General features: G+C 34.7%; 1 protein-coding gene across 3 annotated transcripts; it reads left to right on the top strand.

The window, feature by feature from the left end:
* Positions 1-12,797: 12,797 nt before the first annotated feature.
* LOC133293173 (acireductone dioxygenase 2-like) lies at positions 12,798-19,641 on the top strand. Of its 3 annotated transcripts, none has more exons than XM_061491708.1 (7): positions 12,798-12,815; positions 17,949-18,060; positions 18,151-18,245; positions 18,443-18,557; positions 18,641-18,765; positions 19,085-19,155; positions 19,241-19,641. In XM_061491708.1, exons 1-7 carry the CDS (start codon positions 12,798-12,800, stop codon positions 19,314-19,316), a joined length of 612 nt encoding a protein of 203 aa, XP_061347692.1. In that variant the 3' UTR covers positions 19,317-19,641. The 3 variants fall into 3 exon arrangements, with proteins under 3 accessions (XP_061347692.1, XP_061347693.1, XP_061347691.1); XM_061491709.1 differs by lacking the exon at positions 12,798-12,815 and adding an exon at positions 14,929-14,943; XM_061491707.1 differs by lacking the exon at positions 12,798-12,815 and adding an exon at positions 16,742-16,863 and having other exon boundaries at positions 19,241-19,639.
* Positions 19,642-23,006: the final 3,365 nt, after the last annotated feature.

Raw genomic sequence — 23,006 nt, 5'->3', positions numbered from 1 at the left:
AACATTGAATGTAATATATGATAAGCCTTATGATGAATACTATTTACTTATAAAAATTAAATAACATATGGTAAATAAAATAATTTAATAAAAGAATAAATTTTAATAAAATATATATATATTAAATTAATTTCTTAAAATTTATTATTACATTAAAATTCTAATTAAATATTTTTTTAAAAATATTCTAAATTTTTAATAATAACAATATTATATCTATTTAATTGAATGAATATTATAAATAAATTAATGTAATAAAAAAAAATATATACAAGGCAAGGAGGGGGCCAGTGGGTCACCCCTCCAAAGCCACATCCTAAGTGAAATGATGTAATACCAATGAGGTATGAGTAATGATGTAAAAAATAAAAAAAAATAAAAATAAGAAACGTAAAAAGAAAGAAAGAAGTGGTGAGTCATCATATTGCATCTATATAAAGTGATAACAACAGCACCATTCAGTGGTCATTTTCAAGCAATCAAGAGTAAATTTCGTTACTTTGTTACGGTGAAGGGATCAAGCAATCAGAGTAAATTTCGTTGCTTTGTTACAGAGAAAAAAAAAGAGAGACGTAGAAATAAGTAAAAGGTAATATTGAGAGAGTACAATCTTCTCTCTACTTTCTTCTCTTCAATCATATTTTTATATATATATATTTAGAAAGTTATATGTTGTTGTTATGCCAAAATGTTCTCTTAATTTCTTCTCTTCTTTAGTAATGTTTTTTATCTATAAATTTTACCTTAATCTTTCTTTTAATTTTGTTATACTTGTTATGTTAATATGATTCTTTCAGATTTTGAATTTTTATTTTGATACCAATTGAATATTAAAAGAATGTGTAAATTTTATCTTAATAATACTGCAGTGAAGTGACCCACAAAGTTTGGGATCAAAAGGTTTGAGGGTAAGGGACGCCTTATCATGGCTTGAGCTCGGCCATATTATAACTTTTCACATGCAGGAAACCCACAAAATTGGGAATTAAATTAGCTACAAATAAATATTACGAGATTGCATATTAATATTTGTGATATTATTCCAATTTATGAGAATTACTTGAGAGATTAATATTTTTCGTTATCACGGCTGGAAATGGTTATAGTTCAAAAATCTCAATATTACTGAGAATTATCTCACATTGTTTTATTTTGTGCTAACCTTTCCAGAAAATCATCATGGCTAACTTGTCTTTTTCTGGAGAAGGATGGACTGTGAATGTTTATTTTTATGACGATCGTTGGGAATTTTACATAACAGTTGGAAACCAAGGAGCGGCAGCTATATTCCATGCAGACAGTGTGGAGTCCAATACCTATAGGCTAGATTAGTCTGAGAAGTATGTAAGAAATAAACAGTGTAACTTGATATAGTAGGAATGTAATATATATGTGTGGAACCGTTGCAAAATATTTAGGATGTAATATATTTGTACTAACTTACATCCATGTGTAATAAATGAAGGATGTTAGCGTTTTTAGTTAAATTTTTTTAGATTTAATTTTATTAAACTCTTATTTAATTATTATAGTTTTAAAAAAAATTATACGATATTCTTTATACTGGAAAAATCTGAGGTTGTTACTGGGAGAGTAAGTACAAACATTATAAACACCATAATCTATAATAATTTTCATTAATTAAAATTTGAGAAAAAAGAAATCATAAATATTTCTCACAAAATTAAGCATGAATAAGAGCTCACAAAATCAAATTTGAATGAGGGAAACTAATTTCAAATAAATATTTATGTATATAAAAAATTAAAATAAATATTTCAAGATATTGATTTCAAAAAGAATTAAACATGTGTCCAAATTTATTTAAAGGAACTAATATAAAAGTTCATTATTAAGGCAAAACAAGAATGCATCAGAGTAAATTAAAGGGCAATATACACCTTTAATTAAATCTAGATATTATAATGAGGCCAACATAATAGTACATTCCCCTTTGAGTAGAATGCACTAACCAAGGTTGTCACCAAGGTCAGAACCTCAGATGAGTTAATCAATGAGCACAACAGATTGTGATAAAAGGTCAACATAATAGTACATTTCCATTAGGCAGAATGCATAAACCAAGGTCAGAACCTCAGATGAGTTAATCAATTAACACAATATTATGTTCAAAAATCCATCCCTTTTGGGCAGATAGATCCCTAGACCAATGAGTCTCCAATAAATTTATCTACAACCTCAAAGAAAAGTTGCTCAGTGAGCATACATTGGCTTCAGAGATTTGTCCTCTTTGGGCAAAGAGATCACCTAGACCAATGCATCTCCATTAACTTCATCCTAGACAAGTTCATAGTTATAACACACAATTATTCTATTTGGGCAGGTAATTGCATGAAATAACCAAAATCATTTCTCAAATTTTACAGAGAATTTTTCACAAACCAATATAAGCAATCCCACTTTGATGGTAATTACCCATAACAATTCATGAAAACTCTTGCACATGAATCAATTTTCTCTTGCCCAAAATCACGATTTAGTCTACAAGAAAATTCAACACCTCTACCGATCATGAATTCAAACAATAGCATTCTCAAGCAAATTTTGCACTTAACTAATTTAAGCTGAAGCATGCACCTCAAAAAAATAAAATAAAAATACTAGAGCAAGCATATAATCAAAATATGATAAAACAATATCTTTCAAAAATATATACCTTAGAAGCAGATTAAAAAAAAAATGTTTATCACTTTCCCATAAAAAAAATTTATTGCAACATTTTTTTTTAAATATACCATAAAATCACATTTAATTATAGCACTACAAAAGTAAAATTTGGTAAAGATTAAGTTAATATTGGGGTCACAAGCTAGAGCCTCACGTGTCATACCCTGTCGATGGGCTTCACTAATAGATTCAATGGGTCTTCTTTTCCACCAAGCAAATCAACCACCAAAGATACAAATAAAAAATAATGATTAAAAAAAGGAAGCAATAGTAAATTCATCAATGTCCACAAATATAACATTATAACTTTTTTAATGACTTTTGATGGATACATTAAATTAATTAATATAGCTCACGATACAAATAAAAAATAATAATTAAAAAGGGAGCAATAGTAAATTCATCAATGCCCACAAATATAATATTATAACTTTTTTTTTACTTCAATTTCTTAAATGAAAACGTTTCATATCACATAAAGTTTTGATTTTTATGTCACAAACAACAGAAAAGAAACAAAATCAAAAGTAGAATTAATTAATCAGAGATGACGCAATAGTTTTGGTGAGTATAGATTGCGGGTAAATCGAGGATTTTCTATCGTCAAAAATTAATCTAAAACTTTCGTATTTCTGAATGAAAGAAGGCGACAAATCAATCACAAAAGATATCATGATGACAAATGATATATAATTTAGGTTCTGATATCAAATATAATTTTTTTAAAAATATAATTATATAAAATTAGAACATAAAAAGGGTTTAGGTTTATTTGTTGATGATATGATTTTTGATAATCTAAAACTTTGGTATTCTTGTAAAGGTTGAAGGATCAAGATTTTCCTCTTCAACTCTTCAATCACACCACTCCTTGTTAACTACTTTTGATGGAGCAAATTATGGAGTTACGATTTTTCAACATACTATGAATGTAGAGGGGACCTAACTAAACTTATTAATTCTAGTCTCATTTCCATCATAGGCCTTTATGGGTTAGACCTATATTGTTACTCACGTTTATCAGTTTACAGATATCCAAACTTAAATCAAATAATCACTTAATTAGATGAACTTTATACTGCACTCCATATGGTTAATGATTTAGTCCATTTTTATCAAAATAAAAAAATTACAATTGATTGAAACCCAAAGTGATTATAAAAATTCTAACAAAAGGAGCACATAAGGGACCTATAAAGGGTTGAAGTATAGGAAAAATATTGGATGATCCCCCTTGCTTCTCCTTCTCTCTCCTCTTTTCTCTTTCCTCTCCCCTATCTCTTCTATTTCTCTCTAACTGTGTGCCAGGATCACTAAATATTCTCTGGAAGTATAGAAACAAGTCTTGTTTTCTTTTTTTCTTTTTTCAAATAAAAGATTGAAGAAGAGCCTGAGGTTATTAAAATAGAAAATGAACAGAGTACTGCAATTTAATTTAAGTTATATAATTAGTATATGTGTTGTTTTTTAGGGTGTTATATTTGTCATGTTATATGACTCAAAAAAAAGTTCCTACACACACATTCAAGAGGAGGAGAGAGAAAGTAGAAGGATGAAAGAGAAAAAAAAATCATGTGGATCCTACCTCTTGAATGTGTGTGTAGGAACTTTTTTGGATTATGTAACATGACAAATATAAAACCTTGTTTTTTAATGTTAAATGTTTTTATTTACAATTTGATGATTGAAAATTTTAAACGAAATCATTTTAATATCTACGTTTATGTTACAGCTACTGGAATATTGGTGAAGGATAATAAGCGAAAGAGAGTGAGAGGGGCTATTGATCATGTACAATGATAATGGACAGTTGTACTTAAGGGTAGTTAGTTGCATATGTGACAAATAGTGCCACGTAGTTAGTTCCAATTCTGCTATGTGTAATAAGACTGTGTATATAAATACCACCAAAGGGATGTATGAGCCTATTATTGAAAAGTGAATAAAAGTGTTGTTGACATATTCTCTGATATAAGTCCGCGTCTTGTATCGTTGGTGCCTTCATTGACGTGAACCCATAACCACCATGAGGGTTCAGGATCTGGCTGAGGAATTCGTTCAGTTCAGAGAGCAGAGTAACCAGAGATTTGAACAAATCTTAGAGACGATGGAGACAAGGTTTCAAGCTATGGAAACCTGTTTTCGGGACACCGTTGTTCAAGGATCGCGATCTTCCTCGGAAATCCATTCGACGGAGCATCAGAATCATAAAGTGATTAATCATGCATCGAATACGCATGATCCAAGAGCAGTTTTGAAGTTTGTGAAGTCAGAAATTCTGAAATTCGAAGGTAAAGACCCAAATGCATGGATATTTAAAGCAGAATTATTCTTCAAAATACATCTTGTACCTGACCAATCAAAGATGGAGTTAGCGGGTCTTCGCATGGAAGGAGTGGCGGCTGACTAGTATCAATGGATATTCAGAAGTGGAACAGTGGGTACCTGGGATGATTTTACGTGTGTTGTTCGTGAACGTTTTGGTCCATCCAAATACAAGGATGTTCGTGGGTTGTTGGCAAAATTAATGCAAACAGGTTCTCTGCATGATTACATGGCAGAGTTTCAGAGATTAATGAATCAGGTAACCGACGTGAAATATGAATTGTTAATGGTTTTCTTTATAGCTGGTTTGCAACCTGATTTATAGGGGCTGTACAATTGCGTTGGCCCACTTCACTGCATCAAGCCATGCAATTGGCTATAGCTTATGACAACTATCACGTGGAACTACGTTCTTCCATCACAAATCCTCCAAAGAAACCATTTTATCGTACAAATGTGGGAGGAACTTCGGAGAAAGCACCAGCTGGAGCAGTACCTACACCTAATAACATTAGTAACCTACCTGTGAAGAAGATGTCAACAGAGGATCTGCAGAAAAGAAGAGATTTGGGCCTGTGTTATACGTGTGATGAAAAATGGGCATCGAAACACCGTTGCAAGTCTAAAATGCTGATATTGGTGGCTGAGGAAGAAGATTCAGAGGGTGAAATGGAGGAAGAGATAGTGTGGAGGAAGGATGAAAATCAATCAATGGGGGTGGATGTTGCGTTGCATTCTTTTTCAGGGATAGTAGATGCACGTTCACTAAATTTTATGGCATTGATCTGTAACAAGGAAGTGCAGGTGTTAGTCGATTCAGGAAGCTCCCATAGCTTCATCAGACGTGAGATAGCAGAAGAGCTGCAGTTACCCATAGTACGAGCAAATAAAATGCGAGTATTCATGGGTAATGGAGATTTTTTGTTATGTGATAGGAAGTGTGTGCAGGTGCAGTTAGCTATTCAAGGATTAGTGTTCAAGGTTGATCTCTTTGTGGTGGATTTGTGTGAATTGAGCATTGTCCTGGGAATGCAATGGTTGGTTAAGCTGGGATGAGTAACACATGATTATGCTGAAATGTCAATGGAATTCACATAGAATAACAAATTGGTGGTGTTGCAAGGAGTTAAACCAGGAGATGGACAGCAGCAGATACATGCCACAACGGTTTGCAATGCTTATATGGCACAAGAATCACAAAATGTTGAGTCTAAGGTAATGTCTGAACTTCAATCTTTACGAGATAGAATACCTGAATTGTTGTGGGGAACATTAGTGGATTGTCAGCAAGTTTTTATATCCCTACATCATTACCACCATTTAGAGACATGAGCCATGCTATAATGCTAGAAGAAGGCTCCAAACCTGTTAAGGTAAAGCCTTACAGGTATCCCCATCACCAGAAAATAGAAATTGAAAGGAAAGTGGCTGAATTGTTAGCTTCAGGGTGGATTCAGCAAAGTCACAGCGCCTTCTCTTCTCCAGTCTTGTTGGTAAGGAAACAAGATAACACATCGAGGATGTGTGTAGACTATAGGGCATTAAACTCCATTACAATTCGAGATGTTTTTCCTATACCTACAATAGATGAGCTACTAGATGAGTTATTCCATGCGAAGGTATTCAGTAAGCTGGATTTACGTTATGGGTATCATCAAATTAGGATGAAACCAGAAGATATCCACAAAACAACTTTTAGAACTCATGAGGGCCAGTATGAATTCAAGGTCATGCCCTTTGGTTTAACAAATGCCCCTACAACATTCCAATCGGCCATGAATAGAATATTTTGACCTTTTTTAAGGAAGTTTATTGTTGTCTTTTTTGATGATGTTCTTATCTATAGTTCATCATTGGAGGATCATATGAGGCATTTGGAGACAGCCCTGAGGTGTTTAATGCAGAATTCATTCTATGTAAAACTGAGCAAGTGTGAATTTGGAGCAACAGAAATATCATATTTGGGACATGTGGTGTCTGTTGTTGGTGTAAAAGCAGATCCAAGGAAGATATCAGCTATGATGGAGTTGCCAACCCCTCACTCATTCAAACAGTTGCGTGCCTTTCTAGGACTAACAGGGTATTATCGAAGGTTTGTGAAAAATTATGCATCTATAGCTCATCCATTAACAGAGCTTCTGAAACAAGAGAAGATGTTATGGAATTTCGATGCAGATGCAGCTTTTAAAACATTGAAGGAAACGATGGCCACTACACCAGTTTTAAGTTTTCCAGATTTCACATCCCCTTTTATTGTGGAATCCGATGCATCTAATGTGGGAGTTGGAGCAGTTTTATTACAGAAGGGAAAATCAATTTCGTTTTTCAGTAAGAAACTCGGTCCCAGGATGGCAGCATCTTCAGCCTACGTGCGAGAATTATATGCAATTACAGAAGCAATTAAAAGATGGCGTCATTATTTGCTTGGTTCCCAATTCACTATCTAAACTGATCATAAAAGTCTGAGAGAGTTGCTACGTCAGTCAATACATACAACTAATCAACAAAAATACATTTATAAGTTGATGGGGTATAACTTTAACATTGAGTACAAATCTGGGTCTTCTAATATTGTTGCTGATGCATTATCTAGACAATTTCCAGATGAAGAGAAGGCAGTCAACTATGCTTTACGTTCTCAACCAACGTTGGACATATGGGAACACATTAAGGAGGAAAATAAAACAGATCAGGAATTATTGCTACTGCATAAGGCTTTGGATGAGGGTTCAAATACGGATCATGAGCTGACAAGAAGAAGGGATACTTTTTCGTAAACAGAGGTGTATGTTGGGATCCAAATCAAGCCTTAAGAAAGTATTACTGCAGGAAGCTCATGGAACACCACTTGGGGGTCATGCTGGAGCACAACGTACATTCTTACATTTATCAACTTCCTTTGTTTGGAAGAATATGCGTCAGGATGTCAAGAATTTTGTTCGTGATTGTTGTAAATAATATTGATTTAATTATTATTTAGTTTATTGTTGTATTGGGCCAAGCCCTTTGTTGTATTGGGCCAAGGCCTTTAGGTTAAAAGTATGTCACATATTCTCTATAAATAGAGAATCCCTTGTACACATTATTTACAATTCTAATATATATCAGAATACCCTTTTTCAAGTTGGTATCAGAGCTCTCGATCTTGAGGGCTCTGCTTCCGCGCCTACGAAACCCTTGCTGCCATCAGCCGCCACAGGAAAAATTTTCCGGGGACCTCTTGGACCGAGAGATCACTGCTTCTCTTTGTTTTTCTCCCATCTTCCTCAATAACAAGACCCCAAACTGAACCGTTCAACGTCACCTCCTAACAGAAGCGTTTTTCACTAACCAAGAACACTGTTCATCGCGATTGACCTTCTTTTTGGCGGCCATTCAACTCCGATCAGCCCCAGATAGGTTCGCAATCCTTGGACGACCTTCGCCTGAAAAGCCCAGCCCGATCGGACGTCAGACGCGCCTCCACGCGCCGCTTCTTTCCCTGCGCGTGAATCTCACGCGCCGCCAGCTTCACCGGCGCGTGACAGCGCGTGACAGTTGCTTTTGGCTGCGGACCGGTGCAGTCTTGACCGACTCTCCAAGCTCGTTCTGGATCTGTGCTCACCTCTTTGATCGGACCTCGTTTGGTAATTTTTCGTGATTTTTTGGCTTCTTGGTACTATTCCTTGAGTTGTTTTGCAGTATGGCCGCTTCCGACGGTGATTCAACTCTAAACTTATCTGAAAAAAATTCTACCTCATCTATGGTGACCCCTCTTGGTCACAATGATCTTCCAAATCTACATCAGAGTTATCGATTTGACGGATCAAATTATTTGTCATGGTCTCAGTTCATTCGTACTACCATCAAGAGTCGCAATAAGATTGCTCATCTTGATGGCCCTGCTCCTGCTGCCACGGATCCCGATTTTGCTGTTTGGGATAATGAGGATTCTCTTATCATGACTTGGTTGTGGAATTCGTTGACTCCTGAAGTGGGTCGTCATTGTATGTTCTTGTCTTCTGCTATGGAGATTTGGGAAACTGTCCGCTCCACTTATTCCTTGAAACAGGATATGGCTGCGCGCTATGAATTGCGCAATAAAATATTCACTACAAAACAAGATTCTTTATCCGTGACTGAGTACTGTGGCACCTTGAAGGAGTTATGGACTGAACTTGATCAATTTCAGAGTTTGAAGATGAAATGTACTGCAGATGCTACTGCTTTAGCCAAGGAGGTAGAAAATGAGCGTATTTTTGATTTTCTTGCTGGTTTGAATTCCGAGTATGATCCTATTCGGGTTCAGATACTTGGCAAAGAAACTTTTCCATCCCTTTCTGCTGTTTTCAATACTGTTCGGGGAGAGGAGAATCGTCGGGGTGTTATGATGAACCCTGATAAATCTGTCATGTTATCATCAAAAGATGGTGCTGCTTCTAAACCCACTGATGGGTCTGCTATGATTTCAACAAAAAAAGATGGTTCTACTTACAGGAGTTCCTTTCCAAAATATTCTGATGGAGCATCTTCTAGACCTAAGAAAGATGATCGCTGGTGTTCTTATTGTAAAAGAACAGGTCATATCAAGGATCTATGCTATCGCCTCCATGGAAAACAAACTGTCTTAGAAAAGATGGCAAGGATGCGTGGTCAAGCGCATTTTACTTCTTCTGATATAGCTCCTACACCTAATGAGACCCAACCTGCATTTCGTCCAGATGAGTTGGAACGACTTCGAACCATACTTGATTCTCTGAGTAAGCCATCTGGTACTAGTGATTTGGCTATGACTGGTATGAGCTCCAAAATTTCTTCTTTTCTTACTTCATGTATTGATTTTAAACATTCTTGGGTTGTTGATTCTGGTGCCACTGATCATATGGCTTGTTGTGCTGACCCCTTTGTCTCTTATAACCCTACCATTGGCACTCATACGATAGCCGTAGCTGATGGCTCCCATACATCAGTTGCGGGTTCTGGTAACATAAAATTACAGCCTTCCTTACATCTCAAAGATGCTCTTCATGTCCCTAAACTTTCTACTAATCTTCTTTCTATTCATAAAATTACAAAAGATTTAAATTGCACTGTAAACTTCTTCCCTACTCATTGTGTTTTTCAGGATCTCGCCACAGGGAAGACGATTGGGGGTGCTAAAGAGCAAGGTGGGCTGTATTATCTGGTGTCACAATCTCCTGCAACTCATGTTAAGGATCACATCTTACTGTCACATGGCCAGTCAACTGCTGATTCTCTGATTTGGCTTCATCATAAGCGCTTGGGACATCCTCCATTTAGTTTACTCAAGTCTTTATTTTCGTCTTTGTTTTTGTCTAAGTCTGTTGAGTCTTATCATTGTGATGTTTGTGAGTTTGCTAAGCATCATCGTGTGTCTTTCCCTTCTAGTATTATTAAAAGTGTTGAACCTTTTGATCTTATTCATTCTGATGTTTGGGGTCCTTCTAAGGTCCCTCATTCTTCTGGAAATAAATGGTTTGTTTCTTTTATTGATGATTGCACTCGTGTAACTTGGGTTTACTTAATGCATGAAAAGTCTGAGGTACCAAAACTGTTCTTTCAATTTTATAAAATGATTGAGACTCAATTTTGTAAAAAAATCAAAAGAATAAGGACAGATAATGGTACTGAATATGTCAATCACTCTTTTTCCCAATTTATACAAAATCAAGGTATGATTCATGAACTTACATGTGTAGACACCCCTCAACAAAATGGGGTTGCTGAAAGGAAAAATCGTCACCTTCTTGAAGTTGCTCGTGCCTTATTGTTTCAAACACATGTTCCCAAATGCTATTGGGGAGATGCCATTCTTACTGCAGCATTCTTGATCAATCGTCTACCCACTCGGGTTCTCGATCATGTAAGTCCTATTCATTCCATGACTTCCTTTTTTTCTTCTATTCCAACTTTGCAAAGTCTTCCTCCTCGAGTGTTTGGATGTGTTGTCTTTGTTCATATTCATAAACAGCATCGCAGTAAGTTGGATCCTAGGGCTCTTAAATGTGTCTTCCTTGGATATGCTCCTGATAAGAAGGGCTACAAGTGTTATCACCCTGGAAGTCGGAAATTTTTTGTTTCTATGGATGTTACATTTCAGGAATCTGAGTCCTTTTTCCAAGGTCCTCATCTTCAGGGGGAGAATGATTCACCAGAAGACTCATCACCTTCCTTCTTTGAAACTTCAGTGTCTACTCCTTCACCTGTGTCAGTGTCTCTTCCTCTTGTTCCTGTTCCTAATGTGTCTGTAACTGATCCTCCGATGACTGATACATCAAGTACACAAGAGATACGGCAGATTGTAACACCTGAATTGGTATATCAAAGAAGGAAACAGCCCACATTGCCTCAACAGCAACCTCAATCGTCTGAACCACTGGTAAGTCCTGAATCTCATATTTCTGATCATGATACTTCTGATGACTTACCCATTACTACTGCTTCTGATGATTTACCCATTGCTTTAAGAAAAGGAAAAAGATCTTGTTCCAAGAAATCTTGTTCTTCCTGTCCCTCTTGTACTCAATACCCTATCTCCCATTTTGTTTCCTCTGCTAATCTTTCTGTGCAACACAAAAGCTTTGTTTCAGCACTAGATTCTACTTCAATCCCAAAATCAGTACATGAAGCTTTGAGAGATGGGAATTGGGCTCAAGCCATGCAAGAGGAGATGAATGCATTAGAGAAAAATAAAACATGGGAGGTTATTGATAGACCCAACGGAAAGAAAGCAGTAGGGTGCAGATGGGTTTATACCCTAAAATATAATTCTGATGGCACTCTTGAGAGATACAAGGCTCGATTAGTCGCCAAAGGTTACACTCAAACCTATGGCATTGATTATGAAGAAACCTTTGCTCCAGTTGCAAAAATGAATACAGTGAGAATCTTGTTGTCCCTTGCTGCCCATTACAATTGGGATATAAATCAATTTGATGTGAAAAATGCTTTCCTCAATGGTGAGTTAGAAGAAGAAGTCTACATGGAAATCCCGCCTGGTTTTGATTCTGTGAAGGGGGAAAATAAAGTTTGTCGATTAAAAAAGGCCTTGTATGGATTGAAGCAATCACCTCGTGCTTGGTTTGGGAGGTTTACTAAGGTTATGATGACCTTAAGATATAGACAGAGTCAAGGAGATCACACTCTTTTCTTCAAGCACTCCCAAAACGGGAAGCTTACTGTGCTCCTTGTATATGTTGATGATATTATTATCACAGGTAATGATTTTGTGGAGAGACAGATTCTGCAGACACGGCTTGCCTCTGAGTTCGAAGTCAAAGACCTTGGAAAACTGAGATATTTCCTAGGGATAGAAGTAGCTCATTCAAGCAAAGGAATTTTTATCAGCCAAAGGAAATATGTTCTTGATCTTCTCAAAGAAGCAGGAAAGCTCGGGTGTAAACCCTCTAATACTCCTATTGAGCAGAATCACAAGATGGGCTATGAAGAAGAGAGTCCTCCAGTTGATAAAGGACAATATCAACGGCTAGTTGGGAAATTGATATATCTGGCCCATACTAGACCAGACCTAGCTTATGCTGTTAGTGTTGTCAGTCAGTTTATGCACAATCCAAAGGAAAAACACATGCAGGCTGTAGAGAGAATTCTTCAGTATCTTAAAGGTACTCCTGGTAAAGGATTGTTATTCCGACGTGATGGCAATCTATCTTTAGAAGTCTACACAGATGCTGATTATGCTGGATCCATGACTGACCGTCGTTCTACCACTGGTTATTGCATGTTTCTTTGCGGTAACTTGGTGACATGGAGAAGTAAGAAACAAGATGTGGTTGCCAGATCAAGTGCAGAAGCTGAATTTCGAGCTATGGCTCAAGGCATTTGTGAGTTACTGTGGCTGAAAATTGTACTTGATGATCTCAAAATAAAATGTGAGGGACCTATGAAGCTGCTATGTGATAATAAGTCCGCTATTTGTATAGCTCATAATCCAGTTCAACATGATCGGACTAAACATATTGAGGTCGACCGCCATTTCATCAAAGAGAAACTTGATAGCGGGTTAATTACCACTCCATACATTCCCACTGGGCGTCAATTAGCTGATCTATTAACAAAGGGGCTTCCTACAGACAGATTTCAAGAACTTACTAGCAAGCTGGGAATGATAAATATCTATTCCTCAACTTGAGGGGGAGTGTTGTAAATAATATTGATTTAATTATTATTTAGTTTATTGTTGTATTGGGCCAAGCCCTTTGTTGTATTGGGCCAAGGCCTTTAGGTTAAAAGTATGTCACATATTCTCTATAAATAGAGAATCCCTTGTACACATTATTTACAATTCTAATATATATCAGAATACCCTTTTTCAAGTGTGATTGTGTGGTATGTCAGCAAATCAAGAGCTCAACTCAGGTTCCTTTTGGATTATTACATCCTTTACCAATTTTGGATGCCATATTTGATGATTTAACCCTTGATTTCATTACATGTCTTCCTCGATCAAATGGTTATGCTACTATATTAGTTGTAATTGATAGACTATCGAAGTATGGTCATTGTGGACCATTACCAATTTCATACACAGCAGCAACAGTAGCACAACTTTTTTGTAATATGGTGGTTAAGCTCCATGGTTTTCCTAGATCATTAGTTTCAGACAGAGATAAGGTATTCATGAGCAAATTTTGGCGTAAACTATTTCAATTGAGTGGTACAACATTGCATGCAAGCTCAACTTATCATCCTCAAACGGAGGTGACCAATCGATATGTTGAGCAATACTTGCGTGCCTTTTGTTCTGAACAGAACTCGACTTGGTCTCAGTTTCTGTGTTGGGCAGAACTACACTGCAATACCTCAGTGCATTCTGCCATTAATATGTCTCCATTTCAAGCTATGTATGGTAAGGCACCAACTCTTATTCCAGCGTACCAAAAAGATGAGGTGAAGATTGAGGCTGTGGATATGATGCTCCAGCAACGACAAGAGGTGCTTAATCATCTCAAATTACAGCTGCAACGTGCTCAACAAAGAATGAAGCATCAGGCTGATAAGCATCGTCAGGAAAGAAGCTTTAATGTAGGTGATCAAGTCTTGCTTAAGTTGCAGCCATACCGTCAGTTATCAGTAGCGAAGCAAACCAGTTACAAGCTGGCGAAGAGATATTTTGGCCCATTTAGAGTGGAAAAGGTGATTAATCCAGTTGCTTATAAATTGTCCTTACCTGAAGGAAGTTTGATACATTCAGTGTTCTATGTGTCAATCTTAAAACCATTCCATGGAACAAACGATGGGAGTTTTGAACCCTTACCGATATTGAGTGTAGATAACAGACCTGTGCAGAAACCAGTAGCAGTGTTAGCCTCAAGACAAATTTCGGTTAAAGGGAAGTTGATTAAGCAGTGTCTCGTTCAGTGGTCAGCAACTGTATCTGAGGATGCATCTTGGGAAAATATTTCAGAGCTTTGTAGCAATTATCCAGAATTAAACCTTGAGGACAAGGTTACTGTCGAAGGGAGGGCAGATGTTACAGCTACTGGAATATTGGTGAAGGATAGTAGGCCAAAGAGAGTGAGAGGCTTTCCTTCTTGGGCTATTGATCATGTACAATAATAATGGACAGTTGTACTTAAGGGTAGTTAGTTGCATATGTGACAAATAGTGCCACGTAGTTAGTTCCAATTCTGATGTGTGTAATAAGACTGTGTATATAAATACCAACCAAAGGGATGTATGAGCCTATTATTGAAAAGTGAATAAAAGTGTTGTTGACATATTCTCTGATATAAGTCCGCGTCTTGTATCAGTTTACAGGAATAAAATCATTAGATAAAGTTATAATAGTAAGATTCTAATCTTTGTTAAAAATATGGAGCTTCTTTTACATGTATCCATCCAAGATGTAAATGAAATTATTGAAATTCTCTCTCTCTCTCTTTTTAATTTTTTTACATGAGCAACTTCAAAGTATAACTTTCATTTGATCGTGTATCAATAACATAATTTTTTTACTAACTAATATTTAATTTTAATTTTAATAAAGTAATATCCTTTTATTTTATAATAAAATAATATATTATTCTATAAAATAATATTTTGTTATTTTTTAATATAATAATATCTTATAATTTTTTAATTTATATTTTACAGAATGCATTATGTCATTTTTAAAGTCTTAATAAGCTTGGTAACACAGATCAAGCCTTGTATTTTTAAAAAACAAACCAAACTAAATTTATAATTTGACTTGTATCAGGGTAGCAAATTAAGACAGATTGAAATGATTTATATAAACCTAACTCATTTAGATTAAAATCTCGTTTGACTTGACTTTACTTGTTTAGTCAATGTTAATAAACTCGGACCATCCAGACCGTGTTGACCCAAGAACTGATATAATGGTCATATAATCGGTTCGGGTAAAGCAGCATATCAGCCAAGCATTGGAACCGATGCAACCCGGCTGATTTTGGTGAAAACTGGTGACCGACCTAGTTTATAAAAAAAATTGTTTAAAAAAATATAAAGGATATCATTTTTTAAAATTCACAAATAATTTGTTTTCTTTTGAAATATTTAAGTAATTTGTTATTTGTTCACTTACATAAATTATGTATTTATAATAGTAATATTATTTTGGTTATGTATTATTCAAGAAATTTTGATTTAATTTATAAATGTCATCTACTAAACTTGAAACACTAGTATCACAAGTATTATATGTTTGTTTGATTTTTTGTTGAACAATGATATGTGATTTATTATTTTTTATATTAAAATATTTCAAATTGATATTAATTTTTTACAGATATTTGAATATGTTTTCCCTTTGCCTTTTTTTTGGTAAAATTCTTTGACACCGGTGTTAAATTTAAAGTTTGACACCTCATCTGAGAGTTGTTAGATAAAAAAAGATCAATAAATTTGCCTTGTAATCATATGACACAATTGATCTTTTTGGATCTAACGGCTCTTAGATGAGGTGTCAAACTTTAAATTTGACACCAGTGTTAAATGATCCTACTCTTTTTTTTTAATATATATTATAGATTTATGGAAATTGTTTTTCTTATGTTGCATAAGATAAAAACAATCTTCCTACGCTCACAAAAGAAAGATAGAGGAAAGAAAATAGAAAAAAAAGAAAAAAATTTAAAGTGAGTCTCACGTAAGATTTATGTGTATAAAAATATTATTTTATTTTATAGAACATAAGAAATTTTTTTCCTAAATTTATATATACTTATCAGATTAAGAGGTTGTTTGTATGGACTTTTGAAAAAAGTCCTTTTGATCACTTCCTTATTTTAAAAGTACTTTTTATAAAAGTTACAGCTATTTAGATTTTTTTAAAAATATTTGTTTTTTGAAAAAAATATTTGACTTTTGACTTCTGCTTTTCTTAAAAGCTAAAATTTTTAGCTTCCAAAAAAAGTAGATTTTTAGCTTTTTTTATGACTTCTGCTTTTTTTAAAAGCAAGCATCTAAATAGACTTTTTTCGAGAAGTGCTTTTTTTTCTTTAAAAAAACAGCTTTTGAAGAAAAAAAAGCCCATCCAAACGGGCTCTAAGTAATAGCCACTGATTAAACAAATGACTCGATAATCCATTAACGGGGCGGATTTAATAAGTACTGCATCGTTCGTTGCAAAAATACATAACATAACAATTGATGCCAAGCCAGCTGTACCAACAATTTTAAAATAATTCTGAAACTTTATAAATATGCTATTATAAAACTAAGGTTGTTTCGATTCAGTTAACCTGGACAAGGTTAGTCCAAGACTCAAAGGTTTTGACGCTTCTTATTCTATAAATTGCGTTGCCATGAAGAACTGTTACGGTTACCTCTCCAAAACAAACACCAACAATGGTTTCCTCCACCAAGGTATTCCTTTCTCTCAATTGCTTCTATTTCTTTTTATTTAATTTTTTTCTTTTCGCATATTCATAACATGGGATTTTATTTTATTCATTTTTCGGCCAATTAATTTAAATATATTATTATTTCTCAGTTGTCGATTGCAAACTATATCAATTATGATTTGCACAACATACTCGTCGTTTTATATTTTTATTATCTGATGCTGATACTGCCTTCTTATGTTCATTTATTTTTTTTGGTTAATCGTATGATTCTTTTTGTTTTGAGCTTCTTCTTTTGGATTTTGTAGTTTTTGTTTATGGCACAACTCTCTGAATGTGAAACATTAAATCACTTCTCAGGCTATTGCTTCAGACATCAATATATACATTTTTCCTTTGCTTTGTAGCAATACAACATATATTTTTATGGAAACACAGAAAAAAGCACAGAGAGTGGTCTATTTTTCCTAATTACTCTAGATTTTGATCAATAGCTCTAGGCTTTGGTTTTATTGGATATTTTGTCTGAGTCTGGGGTAGGTACTATGTTAAAATGGATTGGATCATGGATTTGGTGCAAGAATTAGATACTAACCATCCTTCTGCCCAGGGAAATTGTTTTATTTATCTATTGTCCGATTGCTAGGAAGCTTTGGAGTAGCTGTAAGGTTGCTACTTTGTGACCGAAGGTCACAGTTCGATTTTCGGAAACAGTCTTTTTTTAGAAATATGTAAGCGTAAGGCTGCGGACAATTGACCTTCACCCCTACTCGCAAAGTCAGGGAGACTTATGCGTTGTGGTTTTCCCTTTGCCTTTTATCTATTGTCCTATTGCTGGTGGCTCTTAGTTGAAGCTTCGTTATATGTTTTGATGGGAGTGGTGTGATTATATATTCAAAGTCAGTTGATTATTTTTAAAGAATTGTTCACTTTGTGTTGTGAGTACTGGTACATTTTATGTTGATCTTGTACTCAAATTGTCTATTTAGTTAGATGCTACAACTAGTCTACTATTACTTTTTGGTTGTGGTGAGGCTTGCATGAGTTCCTCGTTTAGAGTAATAGAAAAAGTAAGGGGAGTAAATCCTCAAATGCCGTCTTTCACAGGATCCCCGAGAGGAAGTCCTTGAAGCATGGTACATGGATGATAGTAATGAAGATCAAAGACTTCCCCATCACAAAGAACCCAAAGATTTTGTTTCATTGGACCAACTAGCTGGTAAGCTTCTATACAGCATGTGGTGGTTTTTTATCTTTAGATTGAGGGGTTTACACTCACATATTGGGATTTGTCATGTTAACAATGCAGAAATTGGAGTCCTTAGTTGGCGATTAGATGCTGATAACCATGAAACAGATCCGGAGCTAAAAAAGATCTGCGAGGAACGTGGTTATACGTACATGGTTTGTTATACTAATACTTTTTTACTTAGTTATGATTTACATGGTGATGGATGAATTATTTATCATAAGTGATAACATACATAAACAAATGCATATTTGAATAATGCATTGGTGATATCAAATATCTTCATTTTGATATTCTGTCTATGTTTATATTTGTTTAATGATTTGATCTGAGGCACAATTTTTTGGTGCAGGATGTTGTTGACATATGCCCAGAAAAGTTGCCAAATTATGAAGAGAAGATTAAAAATTTCTTTGAAGAACACCTTCACACTGATGAGGAGATTCGCTTTTGTGTTGCTGGAAGTGGTATGTGGAAATATTTTTCCCTTACTTTGATACATTCATTACCTACCATGTTAAGTTGCTAATATTTACTCTTTTTTCTGAAGGTTATTTTGATGTTCGGGATCACAATGATGCTTGGATTCGTGTATGGGTAAAGAAAGGAGGAATGATCATCTTACCTGCTGGAATTTATCATCGATTTACACTGGATGAGAGCAACTATATTAAGGTATTGATTAATGATTACATATTCCAGATTGTAGCTGTATTATTCCTTTAGCTGTTGATCTGTGCTCTTTCTGGAAGGCTTTTTGTGTCTCTAGTCTAGGGATCTTCTACTTTAATTGGTGATAGGCATCTGATTGTTGAAACTTTTTGTTAATTTCTTGTAGATATGTTCAAATGAAGATGTAAAATGAGATATAATATAATGCATGATTGTTTCATTTCACCTATTGAAATTAGTCTTAAAAAAATCTTTTTTGGATGAACAGACATTTGGAATGGCCGCTGATATCCTCGTGTATTTTGTTATTATGAATATGCAGGCTTTGCGATTGTTTGTTGGTGAACCAGTTTGGACTCCATATAATCGTCCTCATGATCATCTTCCTGCAAGGTATGGGTTATTATATGAGTTCAGTGGTCTGTGTGATAATAAAAAGGTGTTATATCAAACCTCATTTTATGGTTTTAATATGCAGAGAGCAATATATCAAGGCTTTTGTGGAAAAAGATGTTGATGTTGCCAACCAAGCTGTTGATATTGCTGCTGCCTAAGATGGGATGAAAAGGACTAAGGTTTTGCTGCTAAATAAGGATTGAAGAAAAATAATGGGAGTCTTTAGATAAAGATACCTCTCTATATGTTGTCTGTGTTATTGTCCCTTTAGCTTTGTTGTTCCACACTAAGTTAATGTCAGTGTTGTTTTTCTTGCTTCCCCTATGAAGATTACAATGTGTAAGTATTGTTATCATTTATCAGAACAGGGGACATAATAAGCATAGACATGATAGTTTGTTAATGTAATATTATGATCTTCTTTGGCTGCATTTGGAATTTGGCATCAAATGAGAACAAGTTCTAAGAGGGGAGACTTGAAATTCAATTGCAAGCGAATGCATAAAAAGTTGTGAAATCAGTTGCTAGACTCTGGTTATTCGGTCATAGTTTTGAGAGGTGTAAGCCCAACTGTCATAGAGGTGGCAAAGTGGGCAGAGCGTCATCAACCCGTCAAAAAATGAGCCAGCCCGCTATGTTCCGCTTTTGAAATTGAGCTGAAAAACTTGACCTGACCCACCCAGCACTGTTTGGCGAGCTGGGCGGGTTGGTCCGTCAGTCCGAGCCTATTTTATACTGACCCTTCTCACCTTGCCATCAACCCGCTAAAAAACGAACTCGCCCTGTCCCACCCCGCTTTTGAGATGGATTGTAAAACTCAGTCTGCCCTGCCCCATTTTACGAATGGGGTGGGTTGGCCCGCCGAGTCGAGCTCGTTTTGCCGACCCTACATTTAGGTAAAGGTTGTTAGATTTGAAATTTATTTTTAATAAATTAGAAAAAAAAAACCATATATTTTATTATATAAGCAAATTAAAAGTTTTCATTATTTTATAATGAAATAATTATTTGTTTAATTTTTTAGTATATGTTTGAAGACTTACAATAATATATAAGATAATGTACCTTCATAAACCTTTTAGATACTCATTTTCCAATACTATAATTTTAAGGGAATATATATATATATATATATATATATATATATATATATATATATATATATATATAGGGAAGGGATCATTTGACTCTATAGTAAGACTTATAAGTCTTACTCCCAATCTCAGCCGTTGATTTTCGTCCATCCAACGGCTATAATTTAGGGAGTTATATTAATTTTTTAATTATTAATTACACTATAAATGACAATCGTTGATTTCCGTCCATCAACGGCTGAGATTGGGAGTAAGACTTAAAAATCTTACTCTGGAGTCAAAAGAACCCTCCCCATATATATATATATATATATATATATATATATATATATAGGGATATGATCAACTTATACCGGTGTAAGAAAAATAATTCTTACATCAGATCCTAACCATTTATTTCTGTTATTGGGAATTAATAATTAATTAATTAATGAGACACAATAAATCTTAACCGTTAGATGCACGTAAATCAACGGTTAAGATCTGGTGTAAGATTTATTATTCTTACACTGGTGTAAGATGATCCTGATCCTGCCCCATATATATATATATATATATATATATGGGGTTTATATTTCTGCGGCGACTGTACATGCAACAATCAAATACTTGCCATATATATACGTGAAAGCATTAAATGTGGGGGATCATAACCATACATCTGTCGTTTTATGTAAATCAGCTGCAGAAATGATTTTACCTATATATATATATATATATATAGGGGAATGATATACTTACCACCAAAAAAGTTTACCACCCTTACAACTAACTTAATCACTGTTGATTTTCGTCAATCTAATGGTTATAATTTATTGGAAATTATTGGATCGCATTTATTAATAATTATTAATTCCTAATAAATTATAACCGTTAGATTGACAAAAATCAACGGTGATTAGGTTGGTTGTAAAGGTGGTAAACTTTTTTGGTGGTAAGTATATTCTGCCCCTATATATATAGGAAAAAGTATTAGTCATTTTAAATGACATAAAGTTATGTCATTTTAAGAGAGATAGACACATAATAATAATTTTTATTTAAAATTTAAATTTAAAAAAAAAACCAACCACTTTCTCTTCCATAATTTTCATTTCTTGTGTCTATCTCTCTCTTAGAATGACATAACTTGTGTCATTTAAAATGACAAACTTCAAATCCATATATATATATATATATATATATATATAGGGTCAGGATCATTTTACACCAGTGTAAATTACACTCTTAATCTTGTTCGTTGATCCCATTTATATCTAAGGGCTCAAATTTTTTAGTTATGTGAGCCATTGGATACAAGTGGATCAATGGTTAAGATTGAGTGTAAGACTTCTAACTCTTACACCGGTGTAAGAATATCCTGCCCATATATATATATATATATATATATATATATATATGGCTTATCATTTCTCAAGCTGCTGGAGATAACTTTATCTCCGGCTACTAAATCATAACTGATCGGACCAAATACAGTATGGACTGGCCTATATGAATTGAGCTCAATCACACACGGTTGAATCACCTTACGTCGTTGTTGGCCTGGGCCTAGTATTGCTGTCAGAATGATCTTGAGCTTTATCCTTCACGTTGGCACGTTGCACCAAATGGGGGGTACCTGCGAAGACACTCCGATGCTTAAGTTAGTATCAGAGGCAGGTGTGTTATGTTGTTAAAGTAAAGGATAATCGTACCCTGGTGGTATATCGTGTGTTTATATAGTAACTGGGATGCCGCCTTAGTTAAGGCGGCTTGGCTTCTGAGTGGCCAGCCTTGGGCTGCAGGATATTTAGGGAACCTGTGTAGCCTTATTTTCCAGAAGGTCTAGTAGTAGATTTAAGGCAAGCTGGAGCTGTTCGTTGTTTACTGGAGCTAAGGCGGGGTGGAGTTACCTTGAGCCTTAAGTTTACTTCTCTTAGAAGGTTTCATACGCAATATGAGAATCGAGTCTTGTGTGCCACGATGAGACCATCACGGCCTGTATGTCGCGATGGGGGATATCGCGTCTGGAACGCCGCGATGTGGGCATCGCGTCAATGCTTGTTCCTTGTGCTTCGGAAGGACTTGGGCTTTCCTTATGAGGCTTTGATTGGGCCTATATTTTATCCGGATCAATAACCGTCCAAAGATGGATCAATGGTGATGAAAGAAGGGAGAGAAAAAGGGAATCATAACCATTCAAAAGTGAATCAATTAATATAAATAAATAAATAAATAAAAACGACGTGGTTTTGGGATAGCCGGAGATAAATTTATCTCAAACTGCTTGAGAAATAATTTTCCCATATATATATATATACATATATATATATATATATATATATATATGAAAAAAAAAGTTTAATTTATGTTAAACGACTTTATTAGAGGAATAATAAATTTATTTAAGGAACAAGTAACATAAAAACAAAGTTGGAGCCATAAAAATTGCATTTGATGCAATGGTAGTTCATAAATATATTCCTTTCGTACGTTAATGAATGTGCATAAGTGAACAAAACAATACAAAATTTATCACCATATTTGTCACGAATTATCGATGTTGATATTACTCTTTTATATGTGTAATTTATGTATGTAAAACGCTAATAATAATAATAATAATATAAATCAATCACAAAATTATCATAAACAACACTACAAAATATATAACTCAATCACAAAATTATTATAATCAACAATCCAAAATATATAATTCAATCACAAATTATTATAAATAGCAGTCCATAAATATATAAATCAATCATAAATTAT

This window comes from Gastrolobium bilobum, unplaced genomic scaffold (assembly GCF_033153095.1).
Source record: "Gastrolobium bilobum isolate Gb01-03AN ecotype WA unplaced genomic scaffold, APGP_CSIRO_Gbil_v1 utg9111, whole genome shotgun sequence".
Classification (NCBI taxonomy): domain Eukaryota; kingdom Viridiplantae; phylum Streptophyta; class Magnoliopsida; order Fabales; family Fabaceae; genus Gastrolobium; species Gastrolobium bilobum.
This window is presented reverse-complemented; position numbering and strand designations above follow the sequence as displayed.